Source organism: Tursiops truncatus, chromosome 3, assembly GCF_011762595.2.
Source record: "Tursiops truncatus isolate mTurTru1 chromosome 3, mTurTru1.mat.Y, whole genome shotgun sequence".
NCBI classification, from domain to species: Eukaryota; Metazoa; Chordata; class Mammalia; order Artiodactyla; family Delphinidae; genus Tursiops; species Tursiops truncatus.
This window is the reverse complement of record NC_047036.1, coordinates 144,050,221-144,065,175: the sequence shown is the minus strand read 5'-3', so window position 1 is coordinate 144,065,175 and position 14,955 is coordinate 144,050,221. Positions and strand designations below refer to the sequence as shown.

At 47.3% G+C, this 14,955-nt stretch overlaps 1 protein-coding gene across 4 annotated transcripts in view; it reads left to right on the top strand.

The window, feature by feature from the left end:
• Window positions 1-14,955, top strand: part of SLIT3 (slit guidance ligand 3) — a 609,805-nt gene that overhangs the window by 468,686 nt on the left and 126,164 nt on the right. For all 4 annotated transcript variants that reach the window (XM_073802786.1, XM_073802783.1, XM_033853549.2 and 1 more), the window contains one exon: window positions 7,073-7,214. In XM_073802786.1, the coding sequence (XP_073658887.1) occupies window positions 7,073-7,214 (142 nt within the window). The remainder of the gene's footprint in view (window positions 1-7,072; window positions 7,215-14,955) is intronic.

Sequence of the window (14,955 nt, the reverse complement as noted above, 5' to 3'; positions counted from 1 at the left end):
CGCCCCTACACGGTATCGAAAAATTCACCCAACGCATGACTCCAGAGACAGGAAAGAGTTTTATCTCTCTCAGCCTGTGAGGGCCCTGCCTGCCCAAGTCCCTGATATCTGCCTTTGAATCAAATCTGGCTGTCTGGAGCCCAGCCTCTTCTCCCCAGAAGTCTGGCCTACTGGTTCCTTATCACCGCAGCTAACCCAGAAGTTTGCTGGCGGCGCACTCTGGCAAAATTCATCCCCTCTGTCAACGGTCCCCTTCGATCGAGGGCATTTATTTTCCTCTCCTGGGGAGACAGCTGGGCATTTTTCACAAGGGTGGGAGACTCTTATTTTATTTATTATTAACAGTTTTCTATGATATGCAACAGGACTGCTTGGTTTCCTTTAGCTCTTGCTGAAAGGATTTCTCTGTTCATTTTCCTTGTTTTAAGGGGAAGTTAGGGCCCTAGGACTAGAAGGGTCCCTCAGTGGACTTTATGAGTTCATACAGCAGATTGGAGAAAAGGTTCTGCTTTGGCCATGATTAGGCTCACGTGAGTTGCAAGTTGAATTTTTTTTCCACCCTTAGCTAAAGGGCTTATCTTGGAGTTTAAACTCTAGGATTTGTCTTCCATGTGTCAATTTTCTGATCCCTTAATCTGAGACAGTTTCTACCAGTTACAATTTGTAACTCAAGGGTAGTAGCTAAATATTTGACCTCTTGAGTCAGTTATCTCTTTCCTCTGAATATCTTTGAACCCCTTGGTTTGTCCACCCATTTCACATGTATCTGTCCTTTGCCTTTGAATGTGAGATATATTTTCATGAAGATTAATCTTGTCTTCTAGTAATAAGGGGCCATGTCTTACATTTTTTTCCGGTGCCCCAATACCTAGAATAGTGCTGCATCCTAAGAGCCTCTCAACAAACTCTTCCTCAGTTATTATTAAAAATGAAATAGGTGTATCTCCTTGGAAACAAGAAACTTTCCCCTTCTACTTCTTTTTTTTTTTTTAATTTGAGACCAGTTACTAGGTATAAAGTTAATTAAGGTGAGCCATGACTAGCCACCCATTTCCTTAGGAGGTTTTAATTAAAACACCGTAATTGGACATTGAAGGAATGAGATTATTAGGTTTATTGAGGCATTCTCCAAATTATCATGCCTCTGGTATTTAAATCACGTTCATTTATATTCTCATCATAATTGCTCAAGTCCCATTGTCATTGCAGTCTGTTGTTGGCTTTTGAAAGACCAGAGGCCAACAGGGATGCTTAATTTGAATACTGGAATTCATTTATTTCCACGCGCTCACGAGGCCAGTTGATTTTCCAACTCTCCACACTCTACTGGGTGAAGTCCTCTTTAAAGACAGAAAGAAACAACGGCTCTAATGCAAGAGTGTCCAGCCATCTCCAGGGTAGCTGACACAATACGTGTCTCACCCCTGAGCCTCCTTTCCTGCTTCCTGAGATTCCAAGGCTTTGATGGTTTTCCACTTCATGGCAATAGAGAGGCATGGTGGGTGTCTTTTTGGCAGAGGAGATGGTAGGAGAGCCCTTCTATTATGGGAATAATAATAATGGATCTACGACAGGGGTTTTATGAGGATCAAGTAAGGGGATATATACAAAGCACGCAATGCAGTGCGTAGGAAACATCCTATAAACGTTAGCTACTATTATGAGAATGATGGTCATTATTAGATTGGCCACGACTGTGTCCACGGGCAGGTACACTCCTCTCTCAGGGCTTCTGTTTCCCCCACCATCTCCATGGCCCTCCCTGGGTCTGGAGCTCGGTGACCTCTGCCCCACTCATCTGGGCAGACAAGTTAGAGCCTTTGGCTTTCAGGGTGATGATCGTTCCCATTTGCCAATGAGCAGAAGAACAAAGATGGGGTCAGAGCTGGGCAGTCATCATATCCCCGGTCACCTCTCCATCTTTCTTCTTTCTCAGACCCGGAGGGAGAATTGTGCAGTCAGCAGAGGGAGGATAATTGGTACAATGTCCATGCCGGTGACCACAGGCACTTGCCCTGTGAGAGGTCTAGCTGGGAACACGTTCCTGCCCTCTCGCTCGTTGACAGCCCCCTGGGCTGGGAAGCAGCTCCCTTGATGACCAGTAAGAGTGGGAAGGGCCAGCACCTCCGTTCCCCCCAAGCTCTGCTCTGCCCTCCCTCCAGACATCAGGCCACAGTCCAGGGAGTCTTAGGAGACATCTGAAGGGAGGCCGGGCATCTCACCTACCTCCTTATTAGGCACAGAGGTGGCTTTGGCTCCAGATTGAAATTCCGGAGCTGCAGTGATTAAGGAAAGGTGAGATGGGCCCCCAGAAGAGAGACAGGTACTCGGCCCACATCCCCATCTCCCTACTCTGATCAGGACATCCTTCCACCCCAGGGCAGTAGCATTTTAGCACTGGGAATGGAAGAGTTCTGAGAGCAGAGAACCTGGGCACTTATTTTATTTATTTATTTATTTTTTTGCGGTACGTGGGCCTCTCACTGTTGTGGCCTCTCCCGTTGTGGAGCATAGGCTCCGGACGTGCAGGCTCAGCGGCCATGGCTCACGGGCCCAGCCGCTCCGCGGCATGTGGGATCTTCCCGGACCGGGGCACGAACCCGTGTCCCCTGCATCAGCAGGCGGACTCTCAACCACTGCACCACCAGGGAAGCCCCTGGGCACTTATTTTAAAATGAAGAAAGGAAGAACAAGCCCACATGCACTCCTAAGTTTATAAGAGAACGTCTTAGAAAGTACATGACAGGGGGTCTGCTGGCTGGTTCATCAATGCGCTTGCTGTGCCAGGGAGAAGAGGCAGTGGTACCAGCCGGCAGGCTCCCTCGAGGACCATGAGGATTCCTAGCCCCCCTGAGAACGCATTATACAACAGGGACACACACGTGCATGCAGGTAGGCACACACCTAGAGAGACCCTTTCCATCAAGGAGACGCAGAGACTCCTTCTACCCCAATCTAAAAACCCTGCTCGCGTTCCTCTCTTCTTCCTAGCTCGTAGTCATAGAATTTTCTGGGTAGAAAGGTAGGTGTTTCCTCGCTTTGTCCCCCTTGGAAATCTGCTGTCTCCTGCGTCACTCTCTTTAGCCTCAATGTGTGTGGACAGGAAAGGCTGGGAGGGATGGATTTGCTGACAGAGGCCGACAGAGGACCTAGGACACCTGACCTGTGCAGGTGAGCTAGGCTCAGAGGGGGCCTCAGGGGACTGGACAGATGGCCTTTGCTGTGATAGAAAGACCTGAGCTTCGGTCACGAGAGTCCTGTCCACCCATTTCCACTCCGTTTCCCCACTCTGAGGCTGATGCTATGGGCCAGTGCCCAGGGCACTCAGAACTCAGGGCGCCTCCCCTCACGGTCCTTCCAGAAGAATCGTTCACCTCCGTAGCTTGGTGGCATTCCGTCCCCATGTCTCTAAGGCTTCTGGGGCAATTTCATTCATGTATTCATCCTCTCACTCACCCAAGGTGTGTTTATTGAGTGTTTTGTGCCGGGCCCTCTTTTAGGCACTGAGGATATAATAGTGAATAAGACAGAAAAGGTCACTGACCTTGTAGAACTTATATGCTAGTCTCACTCTGTCCAGAGACAGAAAGCAAAGGGGAAGGACTCCCACCACACAGGACTCAGAGGCCCAGAGGGAAATAGGCTTGGTTCCTCCAGCATTGATTAAGGGGGAATGTTGCCAGGGAAAGCAAACTCATCTTTCAACCCCGGCTTAAACCTGAAGTGTTTTGTTTCAACCAGAGAGTAGCATCCTTGCCACGTGTGAATACCTAGCTGGGGAGCTGCCAGCCCGGGATGCTGACAGAGACTATAATTACCGTTGTTTCTCTCTGCGTGATAAAAGGTGTCGTTAGTAACCTGGTTAAGGAAGCTTTTCAAATCCTGTTTGGCCTTGACAACATCCTTTGCAATGTAGCACACCCTTTCTTCCAAATCAGAGCCACCCTGTGAAAGACACAGCTCGTTCCCAGAGGGACTCAAGGCTGCAGCCTGGGTCTGGTTGAAACAGAATTCATTTCAGCACAGAAGTCAGAAGGGGTACCTTTGAAGAAACTCCACTTCAGAACTTTCTGTGGCCCATGTGAGCCCTAAAACATAATGCCTTTCTTCCGCTCTTTTCTGACACACCCCATTAAGTAATATTTTGACAGATCAAAAGAGGGATGGCCTTCTGATGCCCTGTGCCTCAGTGGATGGAAAGACAAGTGCTCAGGCTCAGGGCTGATGGAGCCCCGATGCTTCCCATCCAGGAAGGTGCGGGATGTGGCGTGTCTCCCTGGCTGGTCAGGCACCGGAGCCCCTTGATATTCAGGGCCAGCCATGGCAGTTTTCTTTGGGGAGTACCATCTACACTTCAAAAGCCCTGACGCCTGCAGTCCTGGCGCTCCCAGCCTCCTTGGGAGGATGCAGGTGAGGGGACGCGAGCCCTGCCCACTGTAGATCCTCTTTGCCACCTGCAAAGAGATGCAGCAGAGGAGGGAAAGCTTTTAGGTGTCTTCTGATCCTTCTGTTTCCACTTTTCTGAAGAACAGCAGTCGATCTCTAGACCCAGAAAGGACTTCAGAAGTCACGCAGTCCAAACTTCACCAAGATGGCAGCAGTAAAACTCGGGGGCGGGGGTACTGTGACTTGCCTGAGGTCTTGTAGACAATTCGTGGCAGAGCCAGACCCATTATTAATAATAACAACAGGACTTCCCTGGTGGTCCAGTGGTTAAGGCTCCACGCTTCCACCACAGGGGGCGAGGGTTCAGTCCCTGGTCTGGGAAGTTCTGTGTTCCACATGGTGCAGCCCAAAAATAATGATCATAATAATAGCAACAAAAACAATAACAAATAACACGACTAAGCGCTAACTCTTTGCCAATGCCCCTTCTAAATATTGATATTTTACGTGCATTAAATTTCCTTTGCCTTAGCAATAAAGCCATGCTATGAAGTAAGTATGGTCGTTTTCCCCATTTTACAGGTAGGGAAAACTGAGGCACGGGGACATAAGGAGGATAGGATAGAACCAGGGTTCAAATTGAGCCAGTGGGACTCCAGAGCCCACACTCTTGGCCACAACAGTCTCATTCCTGATCTGAGGTTCTTACAGGCTGGCTCTCTGGGGTTGTCATTTTATCAGAAATGTAAAGACTTGCCCAGTTTGGAACAAAGCCAGCACCACCTCTCTCTCAGAGAATGTTCCACTTGGGGATTTTAATGTAAGTTGTCATCTCTCTGGCATTTTCCATGGTCTCTGTTAGATCCACTAGTGTGACACTGGAGAGTTTGAAGTCCTTGTACCCTAGACAAGAATATTTGCTCGAATGTTCCACTCAAGAGGATGTTTTTAAATTGTGTGTGTGTGTGTGTGTGCGCGTGTGTGTGTGTGTGTGAACGCGAGGCCAAGGGAAGTAAGAATCTTTGGCCACTGGGTTGCACTTTCTGGCAAAGTAAATGTTCCAAATTAAGCCATAGGCATCGATTTGAGTCTTGCAGAAGAACCACCCCCAAGTATAGGGACTGTTGAACGTGGAGAGGGGAGCCTCTGCTTTAAGGCTCACTCACTGTCCAAACGGGGACTTGCCCCAGGCCCGGTCAGTCCTCTGATTCTACCACTGTAGCTAGACTCGCTCTGGCTTCCCAGCCTCAGCCTCTCCAGGGGCCAAACCAAAATCATCTTTGCCTACAGATATTTTCCATGCTTCACATTTAATCTCTCTCCAAGAGTCCCCAGCCAGACGGTCCATATCTGAGCAGTGAGGATGTTTGCAGAGTTCGTCTGAGTTTGGTCTCAGCCCATGGCCCTTTGCTCAGGGAGGTGGATCTGGAAAGATATTGAAATCATCCCTGCTAGCTGGATCCCCAGGAATGGGATAAGGTCCTGAGAAGGCCATTGGGTTGAGTTTACCTTTTGGACCACAGTGTCCACAGTTGAAAGACTAACCACAGGTTTGCGATTCTTACCTTACTTTGAAGAAACAGTCATAGCTGTTATACAGTGTCTTTAAAATGTTTGAATTTACTTCTGTTAGCAATTTGGTGTGACCACCAGAGAAAGTGATTAAGATTCTTATGACTCTTTGAATCTTGAGTTAGTTTGCTAATATGTTTATCTTCATTCGGCTTTCTAAATAAGCTCCTTCCTTGCCATTTTCTTGGGTTTTTTACCACTTTGTGATAAATTCATATGGGTTCTCACCTCAAACAAAACTAAGACTCCGGGCTTCCCTGGTGGCGCAGTGGTTGAGAGTCCGCCTGCCGATGCAGGGGACACGGGTTCGTGCCCCGGTCCGGGAAGATCCCACATGCCACGGAGCGCCCGTGAGCCATGGCCACTGAGCCTGCGCGTCCGGAGCCTGTGCTACGCAACGGGAGAGGCCGCAACAGTGAGAGGCCCGCGTACGGCACAAAAACAAAAACAAACAAACAAAAAAAACCTAAGATTCCAAAATATGTAGTAACTTATTCACTTTTTTTCTAATGAGATAAGTTTTCTTTGCATGTTCTTTGGACATAAAAGCTGTTTGAAAAGGCCTTGGATGTCGCTGTTGATGGCTCTGTTGACACTTGGGCAACATCAGTGCCCCAAGTGAGGAAATTCTGTCACCTTTTCTCTTCCCACTTGGTTTTGATAGTGATTTCCAGCCACTTGAGAAAGAAATGAAGGTGTGTCTACATGTGGTATCCAAGCCCCAGATAAAAGCCCCAAACCCTGGAATGTCATTCAGACATTGGACTCCCTGAAAAAGTAGTCCCAGTGTATGCTCTTTGCATACCAGTGGCATATTTTCATGTGTGATTGATTCTGAGAGCAACTCTGTCTCTGAAAGACTAAGGATGAGGGGATGACAGAGCGAGTGGAACAATCTAGAAATGGTCAGGTCAAGGGTAGACTCTCTCCTCTTGGCTGAATGTTTAGCCAGCGGCAGCTGTGTCTCCCAGCTGAGGGCCGATGTTCGCTGGTGATGATTTTTCAGGTAGCTGATCAGGTAACGCTGCCTCCTTGGGAAGCTGGTTAAGAGACACAGAAGCCCAGGCGGCTGCTGACACTGACGTGAATTGACCCTTGTGTTCTGGTCCCACAGGCCCGCACTCAGAGCCTCCATCCTGCAATGCCAACTCCATCTCCTGCCCTTCAGCCTGCACTTGCAGTAATAACATCGTGGACTGTCGAGGGAAGGGCTTGATGGAGATCCCCGCCAACTTGCCAGAGGGCATCGTTGAAATGTAAGTGCCTGTCTGCCGCCCTCTGTCCCTGGCGAGTGCGCCTCTTGGTCTCATCCAGTCCCCCACAGGCTGGCGGCATGCTGGGCTGTTAGAGCTGACTGTTGAAAGCACTCAGCAATCTCTTTGCTCTCTTTCCAGGCTTTCCCAGGTATGATAGCTCAGGGGTCAAGAGCGTAGATTCTAGAGCACAGTCAGCAAATGACAGCCCGTGGGCCAAGTATGTCCACCACCTATTTTTGTAAATAAAGTTTTATTGGAACACAGCCACACCCATTCATTTATGTATTGCCTATGACTGTTCTTGTAGGGCATTACTGAATAGTTGTGACCAAGGAACTTACAGCCCACCAAGCCTAATATATCTTCTGTCTGGCCCTTTGCAGTAAAGGTTGGCCAGTCCCTGCCCTAGAGTCACCCCGGGATTATATCCTGGCTCTACCATGTACTAGCTGTTTGTGATTATGGGCAAAACAATTGCTCTCCCTCGTCTCTAGTATTCTCATTTATAGTAATGTGATAATTATAGTATTACTGAACGGGTCATTGTGAAAACTAAATGAAATACCACATGTAAAGCACTTAATATAGCCCTTGACAGAAGGGCAAGCCTTCTATAAAATGGTGGTGGAGGAGGAAAGTATACAAATAATGAACTGATTTCACAGCTACTATTACTGAGCAAGAGACTGAGCTCTTAATCATTTCAAATCAGATTATTGTCGTCTAGATTAGACCTTTAGGTAATGAGACAAGATTGTGTGTGTCTATGTGTGTGCACAGGTATCCAAAACTCCAGTAAAATTTGTTTGTCCCCGTAGCTTAATCTTGTCCACTCTTCTCTCATATGTTAGAAAATGGCCAGTGTCTCATTCTGGATTGAGTAGAGGGTCAGTGAACATTGACCTGAAGGTCACTCTTTACATGACAATAACTGTTTTCATTTCTACCTTCATCTTCAGATGGCTTTATTAAACACATGATTAGATGGAACCCCCCCAACTAGAAACATCATTAGATAAAATCCCTCCAAATAAAAGATATTGTATACATTTCCCTCACCTCTCTGCTGCATCATCTCCTCTCCCTACTCTCCCTCCCCCTCCCCCTCCTCTCCTTCCTCCTCCTCCCTTTTCCCCTCCCCCCTTCCTCTTTCTCCTCTTATGCATGCCCTTCTGTTCCCAATGCATTCCAATAGATGACCCATTGACCCTTTCATTCATTCATGCATTCATTCAACAAACATCTATTGTGAGCCCACTGTGGTCCAATCATTGTTCTGTGCTTAGGGAGCAGCAGTGAACAAAATAGACCAAATTTCTGCCTTTATGGTGCTTGCATTCTAGTTGAGGGAACAGTGCAACAAACAATAAACAGAACAAAGTGAATTAGATATTATGTTAGAAGATGGTAGGTTCTGTGGAGAAAAATAAAGAAGTGAGTGAGAGAAAAAGCAAGTGGATATCTGGAGGAGAGTATTGCAAATAGAGGGGACAGCATGCACAAAGGCCCTGAGGTAGGACTGTGCCTGGTATACCAGAAGGCCAGTGTGGCTGGAATGGAGGAAACACAAGGAAGAGTGTCAGGGAATGAGGTCAGAGGGGTAATGAGGGGCCAGATCATTTTAATGACTTTGGTTTCACCCTGATTGAGATGAGAAGAAACATACAACTTACAACAGGGGAGCCTTTGTTTCTTCTTTCTTCAGTTGCTTTGTCAGCTTTTCTCTGATTCCCTTTCAAACGTTCTTCCCCAGCCCCAGTGGACACAACCCATGCCTCCACACCCTTCCTGCAGGCAGCAGCTAGTCAGCCACGTGTGTTCTTTTGGCCCTGAAATCCACACCTTCTGTACCTTCCTCCACCTTCACTCAGCCGTCAGTCTTCTTTTAGCAAAAACCAACAGTGAATTCCCTTTGTGCTTTGCTGTGACTCGCCTTCACTCCTTGTGGTCCCTTGCTCTAGCCTTGGAGAACCCTTCCTTCCTGGGACTTCACTTAGACCTCACACCTGTCCCGCCCATACCCACCCCCTGCCCTTTGTCCCCCATTTCACCCTACACCTGTCCCTCCTCTCTGCCTTTTCTGTACCGTTCCCCCATCTCTTTTCTCCCTCCCTTGATCCACCCCCCCTTCTTTCCCTCTCTGCACCCACAGTCTTCCCACCTTCCTCCCCAGCCCAGTCTCTTTCTCTACCCATTTAACCCTGTGCTCCTCACTACAAGAGCCATTCCCTCTATCCATGCCAGGGTAGGACTCTGGGCCTCCCAACAAGGGTGTCAAGACAGAATTCCTGCCAACATTCATCTCATTTCAGATTCCCATAGCACCTTGCTTTGTTTCTCTGCCCCGCTTTGTTCCTTTCCCCTTCCATCTGCCAGTTTTTATCTTTTCCCTTTGGCAACCACAGACCTTCCGCTGACCAGGTCTCAGACCACAGCCGTCCCCACGCCTGCCCTGATTCAGGAGCTCGGGCCTGCCCACCTGCCTCTCCCACTCTACATCCCTATACCTCCAGCCTGGGCCTCACGGGCACACAGCTCAGGTGTCTGGGGGAGAGAAATTACAGACGTCCCCACTGGAGATGCGACCCATGGAGGCCAGACCATACCTGGGCCATTGAGCTCACACCTGGACATTGAATTTTAAAAGGAACGTTGACAAGCTAGACTAGTTATTTCTGAAAGGCTGTCTGATTATTACTGAGTTTTTCCTTAAATGAGGTCAAGTAAGAATAACAAGAACAGGGCTTCCCTGGTTGCGCAGGGGTTGAGAGTTCGCCTGCCGATGCAGGGGACACGGGTTCGTGTCCTGGTCCGGGAGGATCCCACATGCCGCGGAGCGGCTGGGCCCGTGAGCCATGGCCACTGAGCCTGCGCGTCCGGAGCCTGTGCTCGGCAACAGGCGAGGCCACAGCAGTGAGAGGCCCGCGTACCGCAAAAAAAAAAAAAAAAAAAAAAAAAAAAAGAATAACAAGAACAATGTGATCTTTTTGCATTGAGCAAAAATATTCCATTTCAAGAAGTGTCCTTTATTTTAAATTTCTAGACTTCCTTACTCTGTTATCATTGTTGTTAAAAATACTCTTCATTTTATAAAATGATGGCCACTGAAGGATGAGTATGTGTGTGTGATATAAATATGTGTTTAATCATATGTGTCATTATTATTATATAATTATAAATATAAGTCTATATATAAGTGTTATGTATAATAGACATACAGAGATTGCCTTAATTGACAAAATAAGAGGTCTGTAACCACCTAGCCTATGAAATCTAGAAGTCTGGGAATGGCCAACCTAGCTAGAGTACTTCTAAAAATAAGCAGCCGCAAACAGCAAGCACGGTCTTAAGAGTGTAGACCGTGTATCCAGGCAGACCCACATTTTAGCTCTGCCCTGCCTTTCCGCCATTGGCAAATAACGTTTCTGAGTCTTGGTTTACTCAACTGAAAAATTCAGAGGCTAGTGGTACCGTCTTAATGGTTTGTGTGAAAGTGAAATGAATATATGCTATCAGATGCTTAGTATTGGGTCTGGCCCATAGGATATACTATGTTAGCAGCGATTGGTATTGTTTTACTACAACTGCAGCTACTACTACCACCACTTTTATATTAGGCATGGTGAGAAAGGTTGGAAACCACATCACGGGAGCTGAAGCTACCTGCAGAAGATCCCTCCATAAAGCTCCGTCAGTTCTTTGAAGATTATGGTTGAGAGAACAGGTTCAAGAATTAGGCTAGACACTTGCATTGTGAATTGAGCGTGGCAATAGCTCATCTTCATGCAAATGTATGCAGACATGCAAATAAGGCTGCCCCTGTTGACCCGGCACACACGACCCACCAGACAGATTGCCTAGAACTTCTCTTGCTGTGTTTGTCTCATTCTCCTCTGTGATAAAATAAAGCTGAGGCATTAAAGCAGATGAGGCAAGATTCTCTGGTTAGATACTGGGAGAGGTGACATGTAAGAGAGACCTTTGCAGAGGAAACCTGTTTGTTCCCTAAGGCAACGAAGCTCGTGCCTGGGGATCTGTGTGTTAGCCTAAAAGTCTTTTTTTTTTTTTTTCGGTACGCGGGCCTCTCACTGTTGTGGCCTCTCCCATTGCGGAGCACAGGCTCCGGACGCGCAGGCTCAGCGGCCATGGCTCATGGGCCCAGCAACTCCACGGCATGTGGGATCTTCCCGGACTGGGGCACGAACCCGTGTCCCCTGCATCGGCAGGTGAACCCTTAACCACTGCGCCACCAGGGAAGCCCCTAAATGTCTTTTGAGCCGTTAAAATTCATCCTCTTATCAATGAGAGACGACCAGCAGGTGGGGGAGGTTGAAAGATGAGAAAGAGGGAGCAGAGAGTAGAAACTGTAGCATGCACCCCAAGATGCACAGGAAGTGTCTGATTTATCATCCCAAAGACATCTGAACATGACTTCTCTTTTTACCATCAAGAATTCCACCTCATGTCCATAGCCACCTATATAACACAGATTTCTCCTTCTCTTTAGCGTCGCTTTGCACCACATCTGGTTCTCTGTTCCCTGTATGTGCAATCCTTAGCCGGTAGTGATGCTCTTGAACCTTGGGAGGGGTTCTGCACTCCCCAACATTCAGGGGAAGGAAGGTCTATCTCTCATGCAAAGCAATCTGGCAGACTCTTTTAGATTTTTTTCAAAGCCAAGGCAGCTCAGAGAAGTGTGCACTGGTCTCCCTGAATAGCAGAGCCAATTCCTCTAAAAACAGCTTTCTTCCAGAGAACCCACAGTGAGACAGTTCACTGCAGATTTTCCTCAAAACTGAGCTCCCACCAACAGCACTGTTCTTGCTGCTCCATGTCGTTTCTCTGAACCCGCTCCAGCCTCCAGCAGGGATAGATTCTGGGAAGAGCCAGAGGCCCACACGTTCTTCTGTTCTGTGGTCTTCGTTCCGCCCTCCTGGCCTCAGGGCTCGACAGGGGCCATCTGTACCTAGAACCTCATCTTCATCTCTGTCCCATCTTCTTCCATTTTTGCTCTGTACCTCCACTTAGTGTCATCCCGGGTCTCATGCCCTTGGCTATAACAGGTAAGTTTAGTTGCCAGAGAAAGGCTGTGGATGGACGTAAACGTCAAATCCTAAATCAAAAGCATGTAGGGGAAAAGGTAGCCCCATTTTCCACCTAGCCTCACCTCAACCCCACTGTTTATCTGGGGTGGGGAGATAAACAGTGGTTTATCTGCTAAACAAAGCAAATATGCCCCCATGATACTGGTCACCAGGGACATTTTTAAAAAGAGAGAAAAGTTTAAAAACAAAGCAGCCAGCAGAGCAAAAGGGCTGGAGGGCTCTGGAAATCATCAACATCCGGGATTCTTTTCCTTTTCTAAAAAAATTGAAGTATAGTTATTTACTAGGTTGTGCCAGTCTCTGCTGTACAGCAAAGTGACTCAGTTTTACACATATATACATTCTTTTTTTTATATTCTTTTCCATTCTGGTTTATCCCAGGATATTGAATATAGTTCCCTGTGCTATACAGTAGGACCTTGTTGTTTATCCGTTCTAAATGTAATAGTTTGCATTTACTGACCCCAAATTCCCAGTCCATCCCTCTCCCTCCTCCACCTCTCCCTTGGCAACCACAAGTCTGTTCTGTATGTCTGTGAGTCTGTTTCTGACCTGTAGATAGGTTCATTTGTGCCATATTTTAGATTCCACATGTAAGTGATATCATATGGTATTTGTCTTTCTCTTTCTGACTTATTTCACTTAGTGTGATCATCTCTAGCTGCAGCCACATTGCTGCAAATGGCATTATTTTGTTCTTTTTTATGGCTGCGTAATATTCCATTGTATATACATACCACATCTTCTTCTGAGGACACGAGGTTTCTGGGGGGCTGCCATGTGGAAGGAGGGGGGATGGGGTGGGTTGGAGGCAGGTGGGATAAAGGTGAAGCTGATCAGGCAGCAGAATAATTAAGAACAGAGCCTTGTGGTAGATAGTCCTGGGTTTGGATCCCGGTTCTGCCTCTTTGGGTACCTTTCTTAACATCTCATGTTTCACTTAGTTCCCATCTTTGCAAAATGGGGCTCATCGTCCCTACTCGAGATTCTCCATGAAGATTACATAATATAACCTAATTGCATAGAAAGTTAGCACAACGTTTGAAAGCTCCTAAGTGGAATCTAAAAGGAAAAAGCTTGTGCACATGTTACATATGTGACATGATAGAATGCTTTAGTCTCAAGTTCTCATTTTTTTCTAAGTTGACAACAAAGATTTGTCTGCTGGAGGCATCTGAGAATACGCATATAATAAGAAGAGCAAATCTGGCTCTGTGTCTGCACCTCGGTTTTCTGTAGGCAATGCCAGGTGCTCTGCAAAGCTGGTTAGGAATGACTCATGTCACATATGCCCACATGCCTCATCTCTGTTGTTATTATATTAGTGATACTACTTGCTTTGTAGTATTGCTGAAGGAATAAAATGAGCCAGTGTGTGAAGAGCACGGTGTCTGATATATAAAAAGCCCTCAATCAATGGTAGATGTCCACCATTATTGCAACCGATATTCGAATCCAGCTCCAGAAACTCTTTATCAGGTGACTTGCTGCCATGGCCCTGCACTAGCTATGCCCCTGCCAGTCCCTCTGGCATCACGTTGACTTATGTGTTGCTAGAAATATATTGTGTTCAGTCGCGTGTTTGCGAATGACAGATCATTAAGGAAGCACTGAGGAACTAGGGCAAATCAATACAGAACGCAAATGACTGAAGCCCCCATCAGATGTTCGCATTGCTTCTACCAGCGCCGGGAGACGCTCAGATGTTTGGTTTGTATGTTTGTTTTTATGCTAGTTCTATTAAATCAGTTTGCAGCCGGAAGAATGTTTGCCAGAGAAAGACACATGTGCCAGTTAAGAGAGACCAAAGACAGCCGCTGGCTTCAGACACATCCCTAAATGTGACAGTTTTTGCTGATGCTTTTTGTCCTTCACACTGAATTTTTGTCCCTGGGAGTACGTATCTTTGCATGCTTGTTCCAAGCCATGTAAACCCCACCAGAGGCTGCTGCTGCATAGAGCCTGTGTGTGTGCCCACACACGTGCGTGTGCACACACACCCCAGACTTCCTTCCTTGACCGAGGGGCAGTTTTCCTGAGGATAAGTGGGCAATGACTAAAGGAATAGAGGTGCCTCAGCAGCCAACGGTATTCAGCAAAGCTCAGTGACCGAGAGTGCAGGCTTTCCAATTGGATGAACTTGAGTTTGAGTCCCGGCTGTAGCTCTTCCTGGCTTTGTGAATATGGACAAGTGACTTAACGTCTCTGAGCCTCGGTGTTCTCATGTTTAAAGTGGGAGTAGTGATAACAAACAGGATCTGCCTCAGAGAGGTGTCAATACTAAGTTAGATGTACGGTGCAGAGCTCTTAGTGTGATGCCTGACTTACAAGTCCAAGCTAATACCTAGTAGCTCTTACTGTCATTGTCCTCACCCTTGCCTTAACTTTACATCTGAAGTACACCGACAAGCTCTAATACCCCCTGGGGCAAGGCTCACCCGCATCATGTCCTGGCCTTGGCACCCTGTAAGGGTGTTGCCTGTCCAGCGGGTACCCACAGCAGCATAAGAGGCAGAGAGACTGCAGAAATAAAGACCATCCCCAGAGTGTGCAAGGGTAGAGCGTACAGGATACACAGCAACGTCCCTGCCAGGGTTAACAGGCTGAGATGGGAATTCTTTGTTCAAAGCCACACC